The sequence below is a fragment of the Delphinapterus leucas genome, chromosome 19 (assembly GCF_059928025.1).
Source record: "Delphinapterus leucas isolate spDelLeu-1000000601 "Yukka" chromosome 19, BTC_Dleu_Yukka2, whole genome shotgun sequence".
In the NCBI taxonomy this organism is placed as follows: domain Eukaryota; kingdom Metazoa; phylum Chordata; class Mammalia; order Artiodactyla; family Monodontidae; genus Delphinapterus; species Delphinapterus leucas.
Genome location: NC_143147.1, coordinates 26,510,678 through 26,535,268, shown reverse-complemented (window position 1 = coordinate 26,535,268; position 24,591 = coordinate 26,510,678). Strand labels below are relative to the sequence as shown.

The 24,591-nt window shown below is 49.4% G+C and overlaps 1 protein-coding gene across 1 annotated transcript in view; it reads left to right on the top strand.

The window, feature by feature from the left end:
• The first annotated feature begins 806 nt into the window (after window positions 1–806).
• Window positions 807–24,591, top strand: part of ASIC2 (acid sensing ion channel subunit 2) — a 1,017,730-nt gene continuing 993,945 nt past the window's right edge. The window contains exon 1 of the mRNA XM_022595987.2: window positions 807–1,544. Within this exon, the coding sequence (XP_022451695.1) occupies window positions 990–1,544 (555 nt within the window). The 5' untranslated portion in view covers window positions 807–989. The remainder of the gene's footprint in view (window positions 1,545–24,591) is intronic.

Genomic DNA, 24,591 nt, shown 5'->3' with positions numbered 1-24,591 from the left:
CCCCACCTTGGGCGAGAAGCCCCCACTAGCTCCCTCCAAAAAAGACCAAAAAGAAACTTTCGCCGGTCCCCCGCCCCCAGCAACGCCCCCCCCCCGCAACACCCCCGCCCCCCGCCACACCCCTCCCCACGCCTGCCCTCTCCCAGCCCCCAGCAGGATGGTGGAGGAGGGGCTGAGGGAGGCTGGCTCGCTCGGTGCCCTCTGGGTCCTCGCTTTTCCTCGGGTGGGCGGGGAGAGACGCGTCCCTTTCCGAACCTCCAGCATCCTTCCCAGCCTCCCGGTCCTCGCCTCTCCGCGGCCGCGCGCTACCGCCTCTCCGAGGCGCTAGCCGCGGCCCGCCTGCCTTTGGAATTCTGCCCAAAAAAAGGGGCCCTTGAGGAGGAGGAGGTAGGAGAGGAGGGACGGAGGCCGGCGGCGAGAAACGGAATCCGGAGTCCAAAACAGTACGGGGAGAGGAGAGGACCAGAGCCGCGGCGGCGGCAGCGGCTCTGAAGCTCGGCCGCTGCGCCCGGCCGCACTGCATCAGCGTGGCCGCCCTGACATCCCCAGGATGGTTAACGCGGGGCATTACGCACTGGTTAACAGGCTCCGAGCTGCTGAGCGACTTGTTTTAAGCATTTTCTCCCTCGCTCTCGCTTTTAATCTTGTCTCTAGTGGCGTGTGTAGGGGGGAGGACTTTATTTCCATTGGCTAAGCTCTCCCTTCCCACCCACATCTCTTCCACATCACCTTGGTGTCTCCCTAAATAAAACCAGCCTTCCTTATCGCCTGGACAAAATCAGGAGCTAGAGTTTGAATGGGTTTTATATAAACACTCACCCCTGGCAGCGTGCGGCTGGGCTCTCAGGATAAACTCACGGCACCTGGCCTGATGCTTGCCTTTCCTTCCCTCCCTTGAACGTCAAGGTTTAAGCAGAGCCCGAGGACTGGGAACTCTTCCCTGAAATCTGATCAACCTGAAGCCAGTTGCGGAACTGCACAGGGTCCCCATGGACCTCAAGGAGAGCCCCAGCGAGGGTAGCCTGCAGCCCTCTAGCATCCAGATCTTCGCCAACACCTCCACCCTCCACGGCATCCGCCACATCTTCGTGTACGGGCCGCTGACCATCCGGCGTGTGCTCTGGGCCATGGCCTTCGTGGGCTCTCTGGGCCTGCTGCTGGTGGAGAGCTCTGAGAGGGTGTCCTACTACTTCTCTTACCAGCACGTCACCAAGGTGGATGAGGTGGTGGCCCAAAGCCTGGTCTTCCCAGCCGTGACCCTCTGTAACCTCAACGGCTTCCGCTTCTCCAGGCTCACCACCAATGATCTGTACCACGCCGGGGAGCTGCTCGCCCTGTTGGACGTCAACCTGCAGATCCCGGACCCGCACCTGGCTGACCCCATGGTGCTGGAGGCCCTGCGGCAAAAGGCCAACTTCAAGCACTACAGACCCAAGCAGTTCAGCATGTTGGAGTTCCTGCACCGCGTGGGCCATGACCTGAAGGATATGATGCTCTACTGCAAGTTCAAAGGGCAGGAGTGTGGCCACCAGGACTTCACCACAGTGAGTACTTGGCTTTCAGCTCATTTTTGCGCTCAGTCCTTTTGAGAACTGCCACGCTGGCGGTCTCCGGCTTGGTTCGAGGTCTCTCTGTGCTTTGGAGCAGGAGAGAGAGCAGTGTCTCAGTTGAAGGCCAAGAGCGTAGTTGGCCAGAGTTGTTGGGACTGGTCGGAGAGGTCTGCCTGCTGGGTTGGAGCACTCCTGTCTGGTCAGATGTGCGGGGCGAGCAGGGGGGGCCTGGCCGTGGTGGCGGATCGTTACCCTAGAGGTGCTGAGTTGCCTTCCACCCACCCAGAGGGAGGAGGCCTGAGCCGTCCGTGGTCCAGGGCACTTGGTGTCTGAGCTGTGTGATTGGAACAGCTTGTCATTGACGAGGTGGCATTTTCTCTCTCTCTCTCTCTCTTCTCTGCTCGGAAGTGGCATCAGGCACAGCATCCTGTGGGCTGGGCTGGAGCTTAAAGCTGCCAGGAAAGGGGGTGGGGGGCACCAGGCAGCCTGGATAGTTCCAGTGGCTTTGGGAGCTTGCTGGAGCAGGTGATGCTGCAAAGGTGTGGAAGTCTCTTTCCTTCCTTTTCCTGTGTGGATTCTGAGCTCCGTGCGGGGAGAGGAGAGGCCAGGGGAACCCCGGGTCTCTGTCTGGTCTGCTGGCAGGTCAAAAACAAAGAGATGTTCAGGGTCCCTGGGCCAAAGAGGAGGGTCTATGTGGAGACCCATGCACAGGACGGGCAGTGAGATGCCTGGGAGGGTGAAACGTTGCAGGCTGGCTGGTCTGCGAGTTTCAGCTTGAAACTCAAAGGCTCGTTTGCTGTCTGTATGATGATCCCTTAACAACGTGGATACGTGGATACAGAGGGGTGGTGTGGGGAGGGGGCGAGCAGCTGTGAGATCCGCAAGCCTGGAGGAGGAGAGTGGAGCTGAGTAAAGAGGAAAAGCGGAGGGGGAGGTGGATCCCATTCGGGACGGGGCTTCCTAGAGGGGCAGGGGAAGAATGGGAGGAGAGCTGTGGCTGCCAGGGTTCTGTGTCTGCCTAATTAGTGGGCTGCTGGGCAGAACTTGGCATAACAGGTCTGGCTGCAGCTGCCCACACCTCCTTGCTCCCGGGAGGGTCTGGGACATCAAGTGCTGTGGGACCCTCCGGAAGCCCAGTGTGGCCGCTTCTCCCAAAGCCGCCTTAAGGGAGAGCCGAGAGCTTTTGAGTCTCAGAGCCTTGAGCCAAATTGCAGTTGTAATTTCGGGGTGGCAGGTGCTGCAATTGCAAAGAGACTGGACTCTGTTGTCAGCTCTTGTCTGAGGTCCTCTGCCTAATTAAGACACGCTCTACCTTTCTCTGTGATGCATCCACTCCCCGCCGGCTCTCAGGGCCAATGCCTACCAGACTCTTGCTCTGAGTTTCTTTTAATGCTACAACCAGTCTCTGCACACAGCCTCTATGCTTGCTGTGCGCTGTCTCTGATTCTGGAAAAGCCAAGAGTGCCTGGGGGTGGGTGGGGGTGGGGCGCGGGGCTGGGGAGGGCTCATTGCCTCTGGCATCCCCTGGAGCTCTCTTTCCTGGGGGAGTTGTTTTGTATTATCCATGCAAAAGAGCCCAGCAAGATCAGGCTGTGGTGTATGTATGGTAAAGAGGAAGCAGGTCTGAGCTGGGGGGAAGGGACCAGCAGTCCTGGAAGCCTTTCTAAATGGAGCAAACAGGATCCGAAAACATGTCACGCACAATGTCTTGGGTGGCTTGGGGAGAGTTGGGGAAAAAGCCTCATTCTTGGAGGCTGAAACTATCTGTATCCACCCCGTGCTTTCTAGTGCCGTGGCAACGCTCCGCTTCACCACTGCACCACGCAGCTCAGAAACACACATGGAACATGCAGACAGCAGAGAGAGAGAGAGAAGGTGGCACCGAGAGCAACTGCAGTTGGTAGCAGACCCTGGACCAAGTTCTCAAGCATCCTCATAACCACATGTCCACCTAGTGGCTTCCTCTCAATTCATGACCAAGTTCCACTTAGAAGTAAAGGTTCTTTGATCCCAGACTGCAGTTTTGTACTTAGCCTATCATTTCGGTCCCTGGGGTCCCAAGAGGCCAAAGATCAGGCTGTAAAACCTGACCCAACCCTTTGACCTTTCCAGGTTGTCTCTTAAATAATGAAGCTGCCTGTGGACACAATTTATTACTTAGTAAGTGTCATGTCATTATCTGCCGTCCTTACCAGGTTCAAGACTGATTTGGTTGAGTGTCCCTCCTTAGACTGACTCTCAATGGATGACCTCCTCTAGCATTGAAAAGGGGATGGGTCTCAGGGCTGGATTGCCAAGCTGTTCAGGAGAGTGTCCAAAAGGGCACCCACTCTAGGAAACCTGGCGCATACTCCAGGCAGGAGGCTGATCTTTTTCACCCGTTGATTGCAATGAGCAGCCATGCTACAAGGCGCGGACATGATGCCAAGTTCATTCCAAGACCTTGTCACCCTGGCTCCTTGGCCTGGGGTGCAGGTGTGCTTGTCCTTGGCCTGGGGTGCACCGGAGGAGAGCGAGACCTCACAGGTGGTTATGGGAGAAGTTGGCTCACCAGCTTTCTCTCTCATTCATTCTCTCTACTGCGTATCCCTCTCCCTTTGGTTAATTTACTGGGCTCTCCCTGGGTTTGTCCTATGCTGGGTGGCTTCCTTCCCTATGAGCTGTGGCTAGCTTATTAGAGAGTGAAGTGTGGGGAGGGGCTGCCCCAGGTGGATCATTTTTCCTGGTTTTCTTTTTCTGCAAAGCATACCTAGTGCCATCTCCAGGGCTAATGCTTTCGCATACGCGTCCTTATTCCAAGTTCTTAGCTGGTGTGCATAATACCCTTTAATTAGCAAATGAGCCATGATTCTAGGAGAGTGAAAGGTTGTCTGTGGAGGTTAAAAGTCCCAGAAGCCAGGTGTGGTTCGCTGACTGCCATGTAAACAGATGTGCTGCATGATTGGGCAGGTACACTCTTAGCCCTCACCTAAGACCGCTTGACTTCAGATAGGCACATACTTTTCTTTCCTGGAAGAGGAGAGGAGGGCTTTGATTCAACAGTGTCTACGCAGCGGTGATTGCCCTGCTGACCCAGAGTGGAAGAAAAGGAGTTGGGGTGAGAGGGCTGGCCAGAGGATGTGTCTCTGGCCATGACTGGATGAGCTGAAGTTAAGATTGGGAGTAGGAAAACATAGGTTCGATCCCAGCTCGGTCATTTCCTAGCTTATTCCCTGGGTCGTATTTTGTACCCTCTCTCGGCATCGACTTGCTCGTGGAACATGTGATAGTAACATGTGATTTTGTAACTCAAAGGGAGAACGAATCATGTGAGACCATATATGTGAAAAATCTCTTGTGCCTTGTGACAACTAGACGTCACAAGACATAAGGCGGGGTTATTTTCAAGATTCGTAGGAGGGTTTTTTAATATAAATTTATTTCTTTGTTTGTTTTTATATTTGGCTGTGTTGGGTCTTCGTTGCCGTTTGCAGGCTTTCTCTAGTTGCGCGAGCGGGGGCTGCTCTTGGTTGCGGTGCACGGACTTCGCATTGCAGTGGCTTCTCTTGTTGCGGAGCACAGGCTCTAGGCGCATGGGCTTCAGTAGTTGTGGCACACGGGCTCAGTAGCTGTGGCGCACGGGCTTCAGTAGTTGTGGCTCGCGAGCTCTAGAGCGCAGGCTCAGTAGTTCTGGCACATGGGCTTCCTTGCTCCGCGGCATATGCGATCTTCCCGGGCCAGGGATTGAACCCGTGTCGCCTGCATTGGCAGGTGGATTCTTAACCACTGAGCCACCCGCGAAGCCCGTTGTAGGAGGGCTTTTATTGTCCAGCCTACCTGCCCTGTTTGCAGCCCTCCAGAAGAGTCCGTTGATTAGTAATGCTGTCAGGATAGACCAGAGAGAGAGGGGAGGCTGCTGCTTTCTGAGCCCCGGGTTAAAGCCCAGCATCGCAGAGCTGGGGTTTTGTAGAGTGGAGGTCACAGCTGGGTTCAACAGCTAACTATTGGGGACAGGTGGCAACCCCACTGCCTGGACTAGTACGTGACTGTTTCACATTGTTTCTCTGCTTATCACATTGGGGTTCATCTGCCTCCAAGTTCAGGATTGCAAATGTCCCCTCAGTCTGCATTTTTAACCTGATTGCCATAGGGTGTGTGTGTCTGTGCGTGCGTGTGTGTGTGTGTGTGTGTGTGTATGTGTGTGTACTTTAAACTAGAAATTTCTTAGGAAAGGCATTTCCTTCCTTTCTTACTGAAAGAAACGTCTCTCCACAATGGGATCTTGTTAGAGGCAATTCTATGACTCCTAGTCGTCTACATCACATAGCATTATAGAGATGTGGAGGGGAGGGCTTAGGCAGCTCCCATATTTGGAAATCTTGCCACAGGCTGGTGGGTCCCTAGCTAAGCTTATTACCTCTTATCACATGAGGAGCAGGTGTGTGAAGAAGGTGGGCTTTGGGGAGAGATCTGAGTTGGAATTCCAACCGTACCCCCTCTTCCATGTGTGATCATGGGTAAATTTCTTAATCTTACCCTCTCCGTCTCTAATTAGGAGCAATAATACCTGCCACTCAGAGTTGCTGTACTGATCAGGGAGGCCAAAGGATGCCAAGAGCTAGTGCATGGCAGATGCCTCGTACAGGGCAGGCCCCGTGCTTTGCTTAGTGTCCCACGGGAGTGTTGACTGAGCCTTAGTTGGATTCTGGCTGTCTTGACTTCAGGACAGTGTCCTTCTCACTGTTCCACACTGTGACTCACTAACAGCTTTGGAGCATGGTCAACTGCTGTGTTTGTGGGATTCTTAATTCTCATAATATGACAAACGTTCCCTTTTGTCAGGACTTCCATATTGGTTCTGCTGCCTAAGCATCCCCTCCTTACCTGCCGTCTTGGCTTCCGGTCCAGGTCATGCCACTTAACCTCAGCCCAGGAAGCTTGTGCTGTCCTAAACCCTGATAAGAGTCGAGTGGCCTGGGTAGCAGGCCTGCATCTTTTATCATGAGTGTGTGTGCTGTGTGTCTGCACATCCGTCCCTTTGTTAATCAAACAGAGCACCTCCCATGTAGCAGGGAGAGAGCTAGACCAGATTCTTGCCCTCTGAAAGCTCATGGCCCATTTCCCATCCCCTGTGGATGGGGGTGGGGTGTTGAGAGCAGGAGTCTTGTCTCATCAAACACGTTCTCTGCATCCTTCATGCTGAATGCAGGGTCTGCCCACAGTAAATACCCAACAAAGATTTTTTTTTTTTATTCAATAGTTACTTGCTGTTTCCTGAACTGACCCAGCATCCTTTGCTCATGGGCCTTTCTTACTTCTTTTCATCTCTCACCTCTCTCTCTCTGTCTACTTATTTAAAGCCTACTCATCCTTTAAAATCCGGCTCTAGGCGTGGTCGCCATTGGGGATGAGAGGCTGGGCGGACTCGGGCCTGGGGCCGCACGGACACCCTGGCGCTGGGTGGCAACGGAGGAGGCCAGAGGAGCTGCAGGTGCTGGGGGACGCGAAACGGGCCCGCAGGAGATGAGAAGCAGCGGCGCAGGAGCGGGGCTGCCGCCACGTGAAGGTGCGCGTGCCAGTGTCCTGGGGCAGCGAGGAGCCCAAGTCACTGGATGCCCAGCCCAGAGGCCACCTCCCCGCACCGCAGCCAGACGGCGACCAGGGGCGACCAAGTGTAGGGGTTCCTCAGGATGGCGGAAGGAGCTTGCGGGGGAGCCTGGAAGTTTCCGCAGGTTGCGTTGCGTTTGCAGTGTAATCCTGAACAACGGTGAAATCAAAGATCCAGCAACTTGAACTAACTGTATTTCGGTTGATGCACTGCAACTGCCAAACATGCCCTGGATTTCGAATAAATAATACGACCCCCCCACCCCCCCAAAAATCTGGCTCTAATATCTCTGTGGCCTTCTCCAGGAAACCACTGCCAGCCCCTCTCCCCGTGTCATAATCTAACTTAATCTCTTCCTCTCCTGTTCTCTAAACAGCCTTCGGATTACTCCTCTCCTAGAACAGTCATTATACTTTTCCTTGCATTAGAATCATGAAGTGTTTCGGCTAAAAGGAACCTTGGAGATGATTTAATTTAAAACGGGATTCTTTAACCACTGATAATTTTTATTCATTGCCCGTTTCAGTTTCTCCTCCCCGTAGGACGTGACGTCCTTTCTAACTTGATATTCTCAGGACTTAGCACTGCTTAGCACAGGGAAAGCTCTTACAGTGTGTCGTGAGTGTGTGAAGTGGGTTTGAAGTTTTTCAAATGTCAGGTGACTCTGATGTCAACTGAAATAGCCATTTTTTGGCTTCCGTTTTCAGTATAGGGACCCAGGATTCCACCTGCATTGGGAAGACTTGTCTCATTATTGTTTTTTTTTTTTTTTTGCGGCACGCGGGCCTCTCACTGCCGTGGCCTCTCCCGTTGTGGAGCACGGGCTCCGGACGCGCAGGCTCAGCGGCCATGGCTCACGGGCCCAGCCGCTCCGCGGCATGCGGGATCCTCCCGGACCGGGGCACGAACCCGTGTCCCCTGCATCGGCAGGCGGACTCCCAACCACTGCGTCACCAGGGAAGCCCTATTGTTATTATTTTAACAGTACACTTTCTGATTATAGAAACAATCCAGTCACTGGAGAAGACTTGGGAAGTGTGGGAAAGAATAAAGAAGAAGAAAAAATGTCCCAGAATAGCATCTTAGGTATAATTACATGTATGTATTATTTTAGTATTTGGGGAGTAGCTCCATTTGGTCGCGCCTGGGATCACACATCTGTACATGTGATACCTCGTCTGGCATGCAGTGCACACTTAGTCACTGTCACCTTGCTTTCTTCATCCTGGGTCCCCTGGGTAGTCTCCAGGGTGTTAGAGATTCCCTCAACAGTCTACTTAGAGTAAAAATAAAATCCAAAGATATGTCTCCATGGGTCTGAGCAATACCCCTTTGGTGGGATATATTTTGTCTTACCTGCCAGAAGCATCCAGGGATAATTTGTGAGAGGGAGGGGAAATTGCCCCTCTTAACTCAGCGTCCTTGGATTACAGGTTCACAGCTGAACACCAGTTACTCTTTTTTGATGGTAATTTATTGACAGTCTAGGTGTGCATTTACCTGAAGCCATCTTGGTCCTGTTTGTTGTATGTTTGTTGGGTTGAACCAGAGATGTGTTTGTTGACACCAAATTAGATCTTCTGACTGAGGCTTGACCTCGTTCCTGGATGAAGCCCAACCCCTCATGACCATGAGGACCCTGGACCATGAAGCCCAGGAGGTTCTCCTTGCACGGCCATCCCTGCACACCCCAGCACACAGTGTAGGCCCTGACTCTCCCTCACCTGGGAAGTTTCTAGGCTCCATGTTAAAATGGTCTAGATTGCACTGAATGCAAAGTAGATGGTCTTTCCTATTCCTTAAGTTGCTTGGAAGTTTTGTGAGCATTTGCCATGCCCTTGGAGAGGCAGCCTCTGCCCAGCTGTGTGGGTGGTTTTCTGTGGTGCCAGCCTCCAGTTGGGATCTTCTCGTTTGCAGAATGTTAGGTCATGGCTCTCTGGAAGTAAAGCTCTCAGGGGTGTATTGACTTCTGTCTGATGTGATGAAGGACCAGGACACAGACTAAGAGCTGACTGTTATAATGACCTGCACCATCTACTTGCAAGAAAAGCTGAAGCAGCAGCGAGCCACAAAGCTGGTGCCTAGTTGCTGTATGTCTGCATCTCTGTCCCTGGGGGTTCTTGGACCTCCAGAATGCTGATGGAAGACTACCTGCAAGCTTACCAAATTGGGAATTGATTCTTTCCCCCTCTCTACAGTGGTTCTCTTTTCCTCTCTGCAGAAACTCCTTGCCTTAACGAAGAGTTGAATTCTAGACAGTTTTCTGTAAAGTTTCTGAATCCTGGTTTGCTACCGATTTCTAGAGGAAGAGCTGAAATGGGATCCCATGAAAAAAATCCCCAACCACTGAATGGGTAGCTCTTACTTTATTTTTTAATTTTTTTGAATTGGTAGCTTTTAGCACCAAGTTTGTTGTCAGAGGCGTCGTTCCCATAGATCAGTTCATATTTCAAAGTATCGAGTATCGCATTCTCTCCAGCAGAACAGAAATATGCCACCTGGGTCTAGAGATATCTGAAAGTGTGTTTTGCGCCGTCTCTTTTTCATCTGAGTGTTTATGTTTGATGGAGCTGGGTTGCCGTATCAAACTTGACCAGAGGGGCTATTTGACCCATGATCCATTGTAATCTGAAACTAATGGGCTACAGCACCCCTGCAGATTTGAAATTCCATGTGTCATATTTCTCCCCTGCAACAGACTTAAAACCAGTCCATACAGGTGGAACTTAGTGGTTTCTGGAAGCCTGTGATAGAAGCCTGTTTATCAGGATGGGCTTTATTTGGGAAGAACATTCTGAAAAGGGTCATCCTTTGGATGCTAAACCGTCTCTCCATCTCCCAGCACTTATTTTCTCATGAATCAGGTCCATTCCCTATTGATTACCTCACTGGCCACAGAAATTTATACTCAGGAGAAATAAAGTACAAAGCACAGAAAGAACATATTTGCCTGGGTTTATTGACTTCTGTTGATGGAGTGGCCCAGCCTTGGGCAAGGTGATTAGCTTCTGTGGGCCTCAGTTTCCTCACTTTTAAGATGAGGGGGTTAAACTAGGTGACTCCCAAGGACTGGCCAACTTGGAGAACTGTAATACAGTAGAACACAATCGAAATTTATTTTCTGATCTCGCATTTGTTCGCTGAAATAACTTTAACTTACGCTTGGGGGCAGAGAGTTGATGGTATTTTGTAACCAGATATATTTATCCATTTATTTGTTTGTGTAATGTAGATAGAGCTGTACAGTGGAAGGAAAAATACCCTGATATGCTGAGTGGCTGTAGTGGGAATACGGAGGCACAGAATTCTACCGTCAAGACTCTGTCCATGAGCCGTGTGTGTCTGGCTGCCATTCGTCAGTCTGACTGAAAGTTTCCATCACACTGGTCCTACAGTTGTGAGCAGGGGTCTGTGTACAAATTAGCAAGGGCGTCTGTGAAAGGTGCTGTTGGTGTTCCATCCAGATCCCCTTTCCTGCTGCTGGGGCTACAAGCTTCTGCACTGAGAACAGGAGGATGCCCTTGGTCCTTAGTCTACTGGCCCTTCCTTTCCTGGAGATATCTGAGAAGTTATGCACCTCCCCACCACCCGGGGGCAGCCAGGAGCCAGCGACCCCTGACTGACAGGAGTGCAAAATGCCAGGCACCTTGCCTCAAGACCCAACAAATTATGGTGCAGTTTACACTCCAGAGCTTTCCATGGGATCAGGCTGAGCTAGACTTCTCCTGAAACCACGTCTTTGCTTACCTTTTCTCCCTGCCCTGTCGTGCACACCTCACTCCCTTCTAGGCTTTTCCTGAGCTCATTCCCTCAATAAATCACGTGGACAAGAAACCCCATCTCAGGCTCTGCTAGGGAACCCACCCTATGTATTGATTAGTTTTACCTTCTCCATCTGTTTGACAACATGGAGACTCACTTAGGCACATGGACCTGTGTCTGGCTTAGAAAGAAGGAAATACCTGTTTCAAAAGTCTTATAAGCCTCATTCTTTCTTGATGTGCCCTCCACTGGGGCCTGTAACAATGTCCAAGGGAGACTTTTCATAATTCAAGTGAGCATCTCTCTGATTAGGATCCACTATTGTAGGCTCAGCTGGTTTGCTCCTCTTTGGAACTTTTTGTCCGAGGAAAGCCCTTCCCAAAGTTGCCCATGTCCTAAGGGCTGAGCTATCCTTATTCTCTCAGCTCCTGCATCCCCCCCCTCCCCCGAACCCTGTCCCCTGCCCAGGCTGCTCACATTCTAGCTCACACCTTTACCAACACCTGCCTTCTCGTCATTTCCCGTTTCCCAGTTCTGCTGTCTCTGAAAGCATCCCTTTCTCACCCTCCTCCCAGCCTTCACTGCCATTTCCTCCTGGATGGGCCTCAGTCTGGCTTTAAGCCATGGTGGGGGGGGGAGGCGACTGCCTTCCATGTTGGCAGTGGCTCGGCTTCATCTATAAAGCAGGAGGCAGTGAGAAATGTACGGCTGACCGGGGCTGTTGCTCTTCATATGTCACAGAAACCATGAGTGATGAGGGATGCAGGGAAGAACTGAGGCTGTTTAGCCTGAAAAGGGAAGCAGGTGACTCAAGGCTGGGTGGTTGCTGTCTTCATACACTTCGAAGGTCCTTGTAGAGAAGAGGGATGAGGTTTTCTCTTTGTGAGGCCAGAATGCAGTGCTGGTACCCAGGGGTGGGCAGACGTTCACAGAGGTGAGTATCAGCTGCTTAGAAGGAGCCATCCTGGGACCACCTGTGCCCTGTCATCAACTCTAGCTGAGGCCATGCAATGCTTATTGGTGATGCTGTAGGGGTGGATCAATGTCAGGTAAGGAGTTGGATGTAATGACCTCTACAGGTAATTTCAACTCTGGGTGTCCTTGGTTTATTTCCTTTTGGACTAGATATTTGGGGTCAGAGGTGAGGGCCACTGACAGATGGCACTGGGAAGAATTGATAGTAACTGCAAGCCAGTACATCCACCGCGCAACACCACCTCATTTCCCAATACAGCGTAGCCTTGAGGCTGTTTGAGGAGCGGGGAATAAAAATGTTGCTGCTGGAGAAGACTTGGAGACAGAAGATGCTCAGTTCATCCAGAGAGAGTGTAGAACACGTGTGGGTGAGGGTCACCGGGGCTTGGAGTGGCTGGTAAATGACCTGGCCTCCCCAAGGGAGCATGCACGGCTCCTGGAGAAGCAGTTCCCAGGGCAATTTGTCATAAATTCCCGGCACTAGCTTCAGTCCTAGAGAGCAGATCTTGGGTGTGCTTGGACCTGACCTGCTTTCTGGTAGGGGCTGGGGAGACAGAGAGGTACTCAAGTTTAAGGTAACTCTGGGGTGGGTGGGGCTAGAGATAGAGCCAGTTATAGGGGCTGGGAAGGAAGTTAATGTGGCTGGGAGAATGCCCTGCCTGGGAGCTCCAGGGTGTTATGGCAGGTGTGGGAAGGATGAAGGGGCTCTGGCATCGGAGGTAATCACAGAATGAGATATTTTAGCCAATCGTGGAATTCAGTGCCAGACAGGTGTGGGGTCCAGGCTTGCATAACTGTGATTTTTTTTTTTTTTTTTGATTAATAAGAAATGTATACTTGGTCTTCATCCCTGGTTCCTGGTACAAGAGCTTGAAAAACCCTTGCGATTTCCTGAGGGATTGGGTGAGAGGAGCATCTTTTGTTACTGCTGATAAGGCCCTTTCAACCAGATGTGAATTTATGCTAAGGAAGTGACTCTTGCTGGGCCCCTGGATAGCTTCAGGATGGGGGTTGGTTGCCGTCAGCCATATGATTAGAGGGCTGGAAATTGAGTTAATCACCAGTGGCCCATGATCTAATCAATCCTGCCTATGTAATGGGACCTCTCCATAAGAGCCTCTGAATGAAGGGATTTGGAGAACTTCTGGGTTGGTGAACACATGGAGGTGCTGGGGGGCCGTCATACCAAGAGAAGGCGTGGAAGCTCGGTGCCCCTTACCCTAGACCTAGCCCTATGCATCTCTTCCATCGGGCTGTTCCTGAGTTGTATCCTCTATAATAAACCAGGGATAGTAAGAAAACTTTTCCTGACTTCTGTGAGCCATTCTAGCAAATTATCAAATTTGAGGAGGGGGTCATGGGAACCCTGCTTTATAGCCAGTTGGTCAGGAGTACGGGTGGCTTGGTGATTGGCGGCTGAAGTGGGGCCAGTCTTATGGGACTGAACCTTTAATCTATGGGGTTTGCCCTAACTCTGGGTAGTTAGTGTCAGAATTGCTTGGTATGAGGGGAAACCCGGCACGTTTGGTGTCAGAAGTGAACTGTGAGTTAAAAAAGTGGATCTTGGTAGTGGTCTTATGCAAGTTACTTAACCTCCCCCCTCCATTTCCTCACCTATTAAATAATAGTCATACTGGTATTTACTGTATAGGATGGTGTGCAGCAGTTGAATGAAATAATAGAAGCGAAACTTTAAGCCTTGGGCCAGATGTAGAGTGTCAGTATTTTGTTACTTTTATTATTACTAAGATGAGCTGAAGATAAGACATAGTGACCGGGGATCTGAGAACAGAGGATTTTGGGGGGAAATCCGCAGTGACATCAGCAAATCCCCAGAGTATGGGGATGAGACTGCAAACAAGCCAGGCACCCAGCTCCTGCTATAAGACACCCAGAGTATGTGAAAAATAGATCAAAACTGTGTAGTTTACAAAACCTATCAATAATTGCGATGTTTTCTGAGTGTGTGCTATATCTCAAGCCCTGTTCTTTACTTGGAATTCAGTCTCTATCTGTAACTCTGTTTTTTGGTATGGAAAAAATTGAGGCTCGGAAAGGTTGAACGACAAGCCTAAAGTCACTTAGCTAAGAAATGGTGGAAGTGGAATTTGAAACAGGTACTCTGGTTGCAGATCCTCCAGGATTCCTTTATAAGATGCTATTGGATCCTCACAATGACTCTGAAAGTGGGAAAAGTGCGTCTGTTTCAGAGTGGAACATAGGTACGGCTCGTGTTCTCTTCCATTATGGATTATCACAGGATATTGAATATAGTTCCCTGTGCTCTACAGCAGGACCTTGTTGTGTATCCATCTTGCATATAACAGTTTGCACCAGATGAGGGTTTTGTGCTGCAAGAGAATATTCCAACTTTGCAGAACAAGACTTTCCAGCTACAGTTCCTGCCTTAGAGGAGAACACAGGTGCAGTCAGATGACTGGTTCTGAGAGGTGTGGCCGCCCCAGGCCTTTTCCCCTGATGCACGTGCAGGTGTTTTCTGGGCTGATGTCACGCCTCTCGGCTCAGCTGGCTTCACTGGCTGCCCAGGAGGGACACTGCACATCGGCTTTGTGAATTCAATTTTCCCTCTTCAGGGGAGGGTGGGCTTTGGATCCTGCTGCCGTGATTTCTGCCTGTTGCAAGCACCACATCTCTAAGAGCTGGACATACGTCTGTGGTCCCCTTGACCTCCCAGCTCTGCAGATTTGCATCAGATCCTTTGTCCTCTCCTGCCCGGTCTCTTGGCTCAGGAATACACAGGTGGAAGGGCCAAGCAATTCCACAGCACCCTCTTCAGGAAAGTCAAGACGCTGGAGAAGTCTGTTCTTGCCAGGGTGACACTTGCCGTCTCTCCAGATTGCCAGCTGGGGGGCTCCAGGGTCCGACATTAGGAAATGAGCATCTGTTTCAGACATGCATGGGATTCTGCTTTGCTGGCTTTTTCTGACTCCATTTCCCCATTTTAAATCCGCCTCTGGGTGGCAGAAATGATAACTTTACGAGAAACAGATCTGTTGAAGGAACCGGCTGGCGAGAGCTTGGCATTGAGAGCTTCTGCCTCCGAATCAGTGACTTGAATTTGAAAGTCCAGTTCACGTGTGCTCTGAACAAATTTGCGGGTGACAGGATAGCACAGTGGTTGAGAGCTGGGGTTCCGGAGTGAGACAATCTCGGTTGAAATTCTATACTCATATACTAGTTAGATGACCTTGGACAAGATATTTAATTCAATTTGGGGAGAATTAAATGAGTTGTAAACTATGCAGCACGGTAGAGCTCAACCTCTGTGAGTTGGTTCTCACCCTCCTGCCTGTTTGCATCTCCATCTACATACCAACTTTTCGGCTTCTAATTCAGTATGCTATTTTTCTGTTTCCTCATTTCTGTTCTCTGACCTGGGTGCTTTCTCCTGGGATTGTCTGGACCGTGTTCTCTTTTGTTTTCTCCTCCCCCACTGGATATGGCAATCGAGGGACCTTTCTCGGGAGCAGGGGTGATGGGGAAGATGTTTTAGCGCGTCCACCATGATGATGTAGGGAATTTCAGGTCTCACTTTCTGCCTGGCAGCCCTGAGAGATACCTATCCCTCTAGAGTGTGAGGAGGCAGCCACTGAGAGAGTAGCATCTCCATGAACTGGAAATAACGGTGTCTTCTAAAGTTGGGGCAAGGCTGCTTCTGCCTTCCTAGAATGATCTCTTAGCGGAACACCTTTTATCCCCTGGGCCTGTTAGCTATTTCAGGGACATTCTAAGTGGCTATTAACAAATGTTGAATTATGGCTGCAAACCTCTGGGAGCTCACGTGAACCACAAGTGAGCTCTGTGCAATCAAGGCTGCCACAATGGGCTGGGATTAAACAAACAGGGACCGTTGTTCTCCCCGCAGCAGTGAGGCAAGAAGGCTGCTCTTTGGAGCCTGTGGTCTCAGGCAACATGCTCCTGAGAAGCAGGACACTTCCAGGACACATAGCTCATTGCTGTAGGGCAGATAGATGCTCTGGGTTTGTAGAGAGGCATATTTCAGCTTCCTATCTGGAGGAATTTACCAACAGTGAGTCAGTATGTCCAGGGATATACCAGCCAATCTCAGGGGTTATGAGTTGCCCAGCACATTGGTTCAGAAAACACCTACTGAGTGCTTCCTATGCTCTGGGCTAAGCTGTACAGAAATGGAAATGAGTAAGGCCCAGTCCAGGAGGTCAGGGCGCTCGCAGCCTGGAGGGTAGGCTGAGCAGTAAACAGATTACGTGCAACAGCCGAAGTTTGCACAAGGTGACACAGGGTAGGCTCTAAAAATCTTCCAAAAGGAGATGATATGTATAATTTTTTTCCCTTTTGAAACAATTTTGAACACATAAATGTTGTAAGACTAGTGCAAAGGATTCCTGAGTATCCAGTGGTCCCAGCGATGTCCTCTTTGGCCAAAGGATCCCATCCCGGATCCTTTATTCTGAGTCTCCTTTATTCTGGAACTGCTTCTCAGTTTCTTCCTGACCTTCACGACCTTGACATTTTTTTAGGAATTCAAGGCCAGTCATTTTCGCAAATGATTTTCAGTCTGATGTTCCCTCTTGATTAGACCCAGATAATGAATTTTTGGCTGAATTTCACAGGATGGATCCAGGATTCTTCTCATTGTATCCTACCTGGAAGCACACAATATTTATTTGTCCCAATAGTTATAGTGTTAACTTTTCTCACTTGATGAACTTGGTGTCTTCCAGGGAAATGCTCTGAGACTGTGTAAAACCCCGTTTCTCATCCCGCTTTCACCCTCTGTTTTTTTAAAAATCATCCATTGATTTTTCTTGCTTGAATTATTACAGTGATGCTCGCCAAATGGTGATTTTCTAATTCCATCTTTCCATCTACATTTCTTAGTGGGCTTTCTGAAATACAGAAGAGCTTTCTCTTTTCCCTTTTTATTCGTTCATTTATTTATATCAGTGTAGACTCCAATTTCTGTTTTATTCAGCGGGTTCTCATCTGTTCATATTCTTTCGAAACTCAAAATCTCCCATATTTGGGAACCCCTTCGAGCTGATATCTCTGTCCTTTTGACATTTCCCTGAATCCATTGAGCACTTTACATATTTCTGGTCCAGCTAGAAGGCTCATCTGTTTTTTCCTGCCCAAGTCCTGTAACTGGCTATTTCTCCAGTGAATCCTGGTTCCTTTTAGTGGGAAATGGTATTTAGAAGCAAGATCTGGGTGCCAGGCCTCACTGCTACTAGGTTGTCAGGGCTCAGGGCCCTCCCAGTGGACAGAGCTAGGATATTTACATGTATATTTGCATCTATATTGAAAAGCACCAGTTCACACAGATACTTCCAATTTTAATCTAACACCACAGGTTCATTCGAAGTCTTTGCCCTTTCCATATTGGTCCTTCCTTTTTTCCTGCAGTAGGAAACCTGCCTCCCATGATCTTATTTACTGTTTGCTCCATTCTCTTGAATGCAGACCACCTTCTTATCCCTACAGACTACTACTCTGCCTGGATGCCCCCTCACAAGGGCCCAGTCCCTGCTGGGCTGCCTTCCTGCCTCTCCCCAAGGCCCTCCTTCTGTGTGCTCTGGCTGCTACTAGGCTGCCTTCCATGCAGATTTCTTCAGTTGTCAGATTTCCTCAATTATCCCCCAAACATTTTTACAGATCGTTAACTTAAAAAATTCAGGATCCACTGAAGATACAATCAAGATTCATGTGTTGCCTTTTGTTGTTCTGTCTCCTTAATCAAAATGCTCCCCCCAACATAACACACACAAGCACAGTTTTTAAAAATAGCTTTATTGAGATACAATTCTTATATCATACAAGTCACCCATATAAAGTGTAAAATTCAGTGGATTTAGTGCATTCACAGCATTGTGAATTTTAGAACCTTTTCATTCAAAGGAACCCCAAAAGGAGCTGGATCCATTAGCTGTTACCTCCCCATGGCCTTCAAGCGCCATCAATCACTACTGTACTTTCATCACTATTGTACTCTCTGTCTCTATAGATTTGTCCACTCCGGACATTTCACACTAATGCAGTCACATACTATATAATATATATATTGTGACAGACTTGTTTTGTGTAGCATTATGTTTTCAAGGTCCATCCACGTTGTAGCCTGTATCAGTATTTCATTTCCTTTTATTCCCCCAAATATTCCATTATATGGGTATGTCACATTTTATTTATCTTTTCATCCTTTGACCTGTTTCCACTTTCTGGCGATTATGAATAATGCTGCTTTCACACTTCCTTTAGTATTGACTTTTGGAAGAAAACAGACCCATACAAACTGGTCCCATACAATAATCCCGCATTATGAATCTGTCTGGTTAGTTCCTTGTGGTTTCACTTAACCTGCTCCTCCCTCCTCTGTATTTCTTATAAACTCGGGGTTGGGTTTAAAGAGTTGATGAAATTCAGGTTAATGTTTTTGGCAAGAGAACTCCATGGATGAAGCTGTGTACTTTGTCTTGCTTCATAGCAGGAGCTTATTCTGTGATGGTCCCCCTCTTCGAGATGCTAGTTCTGATCCCTTGTTTAAGGTAGCAACTGCTGGATCTTTCTATTGCATCACCTCCCATCATCAAACCATCTGCCATCATCTCTGGGATGATTCTCTGGTACCCTGTAAATATGCTATTTACCATCATATTTGAACCTGAATTAACAGTTTCATTAGAGTTTGCAAAATTGTGATTTCTCAATTCTTTCTACATTTATTGGCTGACATTCTTTTGTAAAGAAGAGCTTTCCCTCATCAACTGGGGATCAACCAGAGTTCCTCCTGTAAAGGCAGGATAAATGCTTATCCTTGTCCTTTAATTACCAGTTTCCAGAGGATAGAGTTGATGTAATAACTACCATAGTAACTGGGTGGGAAGGGAGAGGGCAGGTTGGTAGGAGTCCATGAAGCTGTAGCCAAGGCAACCACAGGCTCCTTCCAGATCCCCTCGTATCCCAGGATGGGGATGTTCACCTTTCAGACATGGTTCTTACTGGTCCTGAGCCTGGGCAGGCCTGGCTCTAAGCCTGGGCAGGCACTAAGCTTAGTGGAACAGGGCTGTGACAACACTGACCACATGGCGTAAGGCAGGTCATAAAATTAGGGATCCTAATTATTTGTCCTGACTCTCGGTATCTCCTCACTTCCCCGGAGCCTCCCCAGGAGATGTCCAATGCTTGTGCTGCCTTGCACCTGTCTCCGGGGAGTTCATGCAGCATCCCTCCTCAGTGAGAGCAGAGGAGGTGGGGTAGGAAAGGGAAGTCTCACATGTGGATTCCTTTTCATTAAAGTACCTGGATACATGACGAGAGCCAGTCATTTGCTGAGCACTTGCTATGTGCCAGGTGGTGTTGAAAGCACCTCCCAGCGATGTGATGAGAGAGGTACTCTTACTCCTCATGTTGTGTGTCAGGACTGAGGTGCAAGAGATTAAAGAAATTGCCAGGGTCTCTAGATTCATGGTCCCGTTTACTCCCCTGTTCTGCCTTCCCAGGCAGTGCATGAAGAGCTTCTGCCAGGAGGGGGCAGAGGGGCCATGGGGGAAGTTTCATATTCTCCTTCCTCCAGCCTGTATTTCTCTGGATAACTGGATAATTCCTCGGCTATCTGGCTTTGAGCCTGGAGGGAGGGGCTTCTGGATGCAAAGAGAGTGGAGCAGGGTGGGGCTCACAGAGGGGAGAGGCGCCCAGTGAATGCAAGCGTAACCGTCCCCAGGAACCCTTGGTACCACGGCTCTGTCTCTTACCCTGCATCACTTGACTGATAGTCCACAAGCAGGGGCAGCGTTTCCTCCCCATGTCCTGCTCTTTGCCTTGCCTGCTTAGGGGCGCTAATTATCTGGCATGTTACTGAGCCCAGAGGATTAACACGGAACATGGGTAATGATGATTTCACTTGATGGATTCAAAGCTACCTTCCTGGGAAAACAGAATTTAGTCTGCTTTCTGGGAGAGCATCTCACAACCAAACAGCACACAGTGGGTGACTAAGGTCTCAGTGGTGGAGGACCGAGTACATATCCACAGCGTGTAGTTCATTCAACCTGCTGTTTGCTCATTCACTCACTCATTCATTCATTCATTTTGCATTCCCCAAGGGTCTCCTTGGTACCAGGATGGATAGGGCACCTCCCCTACTCTCAGTGGAATCTCATGTTTTTAGAGGGATGCAGATGCGTAAACACATACTTTTAATTAAAACTGTCATGAGAGAATTGTCTATGTTGTGCGTGGGGTGCGCAGTGTGGAGGAGGGAGTGATGTATTCCAGCTGGGGGGATTGAAGTGGCTTCATGAAGAAGGTAGCCTTTTAGCTAGGCCCTCAAGAGAAGCAGAATTTTGACAAGTGAAAGGGGCAGGTGAGTACATCCTAGGGCTGGGGAACTGTGCCAGTAAAGTTACCTGTAAAGTGTATGCTTGGGTAGAGTCAGGAACAGGAGATAGTGCTGCAAAGTTGGTCCTTCCCTGGCTGTGAGGGACCCCAAGTGTTGTAGGCACTGGGGAGCTCTTGAGGGTTCTGAGTGACATGATCCCATTTTACTTTTTATAGAACCATGCTTGGCAGCATCCCGGTTGAGGATGGTTTAGCTGAGAAAGAGGATGCAAAGGTCTACTTTCTGTTTGATTGTTTTGTTATTATTACTATTTAAAAAATAAGAGTCTTGCCTTTATTGGACTCTTACCTTTTAATCATATCTTTGTGGAGCTCACGTCCTTGGGTGTGAATTACTGACTGTAGAGTGTAAACAATACTTCAGGCAGTGAAAAACATCATCGTGTGCTAAGAGAACTAATCAAGCATTAAGGAAAGATTGGAGTCTATGCTTCTCAACCTTGGCCACACAGTGGAATTACTTGGGGAGCTTTAAAAAATACTGATGTCTAGGTCCCACCCCAGAGATGTCTGGGTCGAAGTCTGGGCATCAGAATGTTTCAAAGCTTACCAGATTAATTCTAATGCTCAGTCAAGGTTAAAAGCTACTAGCCAGAGAACCAACAGCCTAGAGATTTGGGAGCAAAACCCAGTGCTGGGCTTGCTGACTGGTCTTTTCCCACAGAGACGCTAGCCCTAGCCCTAGCCCAGGTCCTTAGCCACCTTCTGTCTGTAGCTTCATCTCCTGTGCCTGCTGTGTTCCTCCTGCTATCAGGCCTCCAGTTACCAAGGGCAGGCCTGTTTGTGACTACTTGGTTCCAGAAGACAGTTCTTGGCTTAGGCCAGCCAGGTCATAGCTGGCTGAGGCTTCGCTGGCCAGAACTCGAAGTTGTAAGGTTCTGCTCTTGGAATTATTAATCAAAGGCTTTCCAACTTCCCCAAAGAGGATCAACCTTTATTTCAAGTAAAGTAACTCATTTGGCTTCTGAGCCCTGATAAGCTTACCTATGGGGTCTCAACTTCACCGCGTGGTTGCCAGTCTGTCAGTGATGTCTGTGGTTGGCTCTAGCTGTCCAGTAGATTGGGATTCCAAAGTTCAGAGTGCTGTTTTTTTTTTGCTAGAGTGAGGGGTGGGAACTGGAGGGGCCCCAGAAGGTACTGCCCAGGTGTGGGGTGAGGGATCCAGGGCCTCAAAGGAAGGATTGTACCTGGGCGCTCAGCTGCCCTTTCTTAGGAATGGCTGTCTGCCTGTCTGCCCATTAGAGTGGTCAGAAGCAGCTTCCTTACTGAGATCAGAGCTAATTCGTTTGGGACTGTCATAATAGACACTTGGCTTCTGGGGTATATGGTGCCAACTGGCACGGAGAAAATGGTCAGGTCACTTGCTGACTTAGAACCTCACCATGTCTCATCACCAGGGCTCAGGGCAGGGGCCCACTTGTCAGCTTTCATGGCCATCATGACCCCCACCGAGCTGGCTTTTCCTGCCTCATCTCTGCCATGGTGGCGCTTGGCCCATCTGCCTGTTTTTCACTTTCCCTCATTGTGCACTTACTATGGCTCATGCTTTGACCTATATTACCTGTCTTTGAGGATGGCAGCTGTCTGACCTGCCCCTAGGGACCTGGTCAAAGTGTCCAATTCTGGTGGGAAGGCACTGTGGTCCCTTTTTGGACCTTGGGAAGTTCACCCAGGCCGTTGGCACTTAAGGACAGACGTACCTGGGAGTAGGGGTGGGAGAGCACAGGAGGAACTGAGCATTTATCAAATTCCAAATGCAAGTAAATCACTGTTTATAACACCCAAACCTCTGGTACCACCTACAACTTCTAGGAAGCTTCAGGTCATTTCAGGCTTCGCGTGGGCTTTTCAGTAGAGCCTGGGATGCTCCCAACTCTGTCTGCTTATCGGAATGAAAGCTTGTCCATCCTTCAGTTTCCTTGGCCTTGGCTGGGGCGAGTCTCCCCATCACAAAGAAGGAGCATTGGCTTCAGAATCAGAGGATCAGTACCTAGAAGCTGACTCCAGCAGTCATCAGCTATGTGAACTTGGTAAATACCTGTAAGAGTCAGTTTCTTGTCTCAGTTTCTCAGCCTTGGCACTGTTGATGTTTGGGACCTGATCTTCTTTGTGTTGGGGGCTGTCCTGCACACTGTAGGATGTTTAGCAGTATTTCTGTCCAGTAGTGCCTCTCCCCTCCTGCCAAGTTTTGACTGCCAGAAATATCTCCAGACATAGCCCAGTGTCTCCTGTGGGGCACAGTTGTCCCTGGTTGAGAACCACTGGTTTATCTATAAATTGGGAGGAACCCCTCGGGGTAAAGGGTTGTCCTCAGATGTCAGTGAGTGTGCTTGGCAGGAGACAGCCCTTGGCGCACAGCAGATGGCCCTTGGCAACACAGTGAGGCCCAGGGAGGCTGTGCGTTCCCTTGGCTGCCTCTCGGGATGTGCTTCCCCTGCTGGTGCCAGGCCCTGTGAGGCTCCCCAATCCAGGCGGGCACCAGGCTCGTTGGTACCTCTGGTCCCCTGGCCTGTGGCCATGCATGTGGGTGTTGGCTTTCTGGGCTTCTGTCCCACAGCCCAGAGCCAGAGCTGCTCCCTTGGGCATGAATAGATGTTTTGTTACCGACTCAACAGGGCCAGGCCGCCAGGGCCCACTCTCAGGGCCCTGGGGATTCCCAGGAGGTGGCTCCCCCCAGCAGCATCTTCTTTAGGAGTAGGGAAGGGAAAGAACTAGCATTTTCTGAGCATTACCACGGCACTACCCCATCTCTGCAGAGAAATTCTCCCCTTCTCCTGCACCATGAAGAGTAGAAAATCACCAAGAGAAAAGCAAGCTCCTTAGAGACAGAGAGACCTGAATTCATATCGTCTCATTGCCTCTAAAATGAGAAAATTTATCTCTATCAGTATCTATATTTATATCTAGATCTATATATCTCACATGTATATTTATATCACATTAATCATGATATATCTCATATTATATATATGATACATGTGATAGAGATAGTATGAACATTTAATTAAATCAGATAATGGACGCCTAGCCCAGGGTCTGGCATATAATAAATAAATAGTAAGAATTTGGTGGTTCTCTTCTTTTTTATTTTTTTAAAATTTTATTTATTAAACCATAGTTGATTTACGATATTGTGTTAGTTTCAGGTGTAAATACCGCTTCAGATTCTTTTCCATTATAGATAATTACAAGATATTGAATATAATTCCACGTGCTATAGAGTAAATCCTTGTTGTTTATCTATTTTATATATAGTAGTGTGTATCTATTAATCCCATACTCCTAATTTGTCCCTCCGCCTCCCCTTTCCCTTCCCCTTTGGTAACCATATGTTTGTTTTCTATGTCTGTGAGTCTATTTCTGTTTTGTAAATAGGTTGATTTGTGTTATTCTCTTCTCCCTGTACACAGATATCTCAGTTCATTCTCCCAATGAAGGAGGGAGGCAGTTATTAATTTGGGGTGACCCCAATCAGGCCCCTGATGGCTTAGATTGGGGCCCAGGCCTCCCTTTGGAGGAGGCTGTGTTTCTGGGGAGGTCCTGGTTTCCCAAGGGGCCCTCCCAACCCAGCAGCTAAGGAGGCTAGCTAGGCAGGGCTTCCAGGATGGGTGGGGGAAGCATGGCCACTTTTCCCGGAGCCCTCACAGTTTATAGAGAGCATTCATGTGTGTATTCACCATGTGATGACAGTGCACAGTGGTGGAGCAGGCAGGGTTACTCCTGCTTTGCGGATGAGGATATTCAAGCTCAAGGAAGTTAAGGGGCTGTCTCCAAAGTTATGCCCTGGCAAGTGGCACGGTCAGGATCCCCACAGAGCTCGGCCAGCCTTGCCATCCCTCATGTGGATTTTGATGCCTTCCCCCCTGCACATAGTATTAGGATCCTCCTTCCTCAGAGAGCCCCAGCATCAAGCTTCTGGGGTGCAGGATAGGGTACCTCAAATTCTAAGACAGCACCCACCGTTGGTGCTAAAGTTCCCAGAACACTCCCCAGAGAGCCAAGTGCCCTAAGTTCCCCAGAGAGGAGTGGAGAAGCTAGACCCAAGGTAACTCACCCAAGGGCCGGCACTCAGACTCTCAGACACTCATTTCCAGATTCTCAGACCTTCCAGGGGCCTCTTCTTCACCTGGCATCTTCCTCAGCAGTGACCCCTGCCCGTCAGACCCCAAGTGGGATTAAAGGAAAGGCAGGCAGAGCCACAGACTGAAATATTTCTCCTTCACTTTTTTGGTAGAGTGTAACATATCTCTCTTGGGGATCTGGGGACAGGATTCAGACTCAGGAAGATGCCACTGGCTCTCAGTTCCTGCTGATCACTGC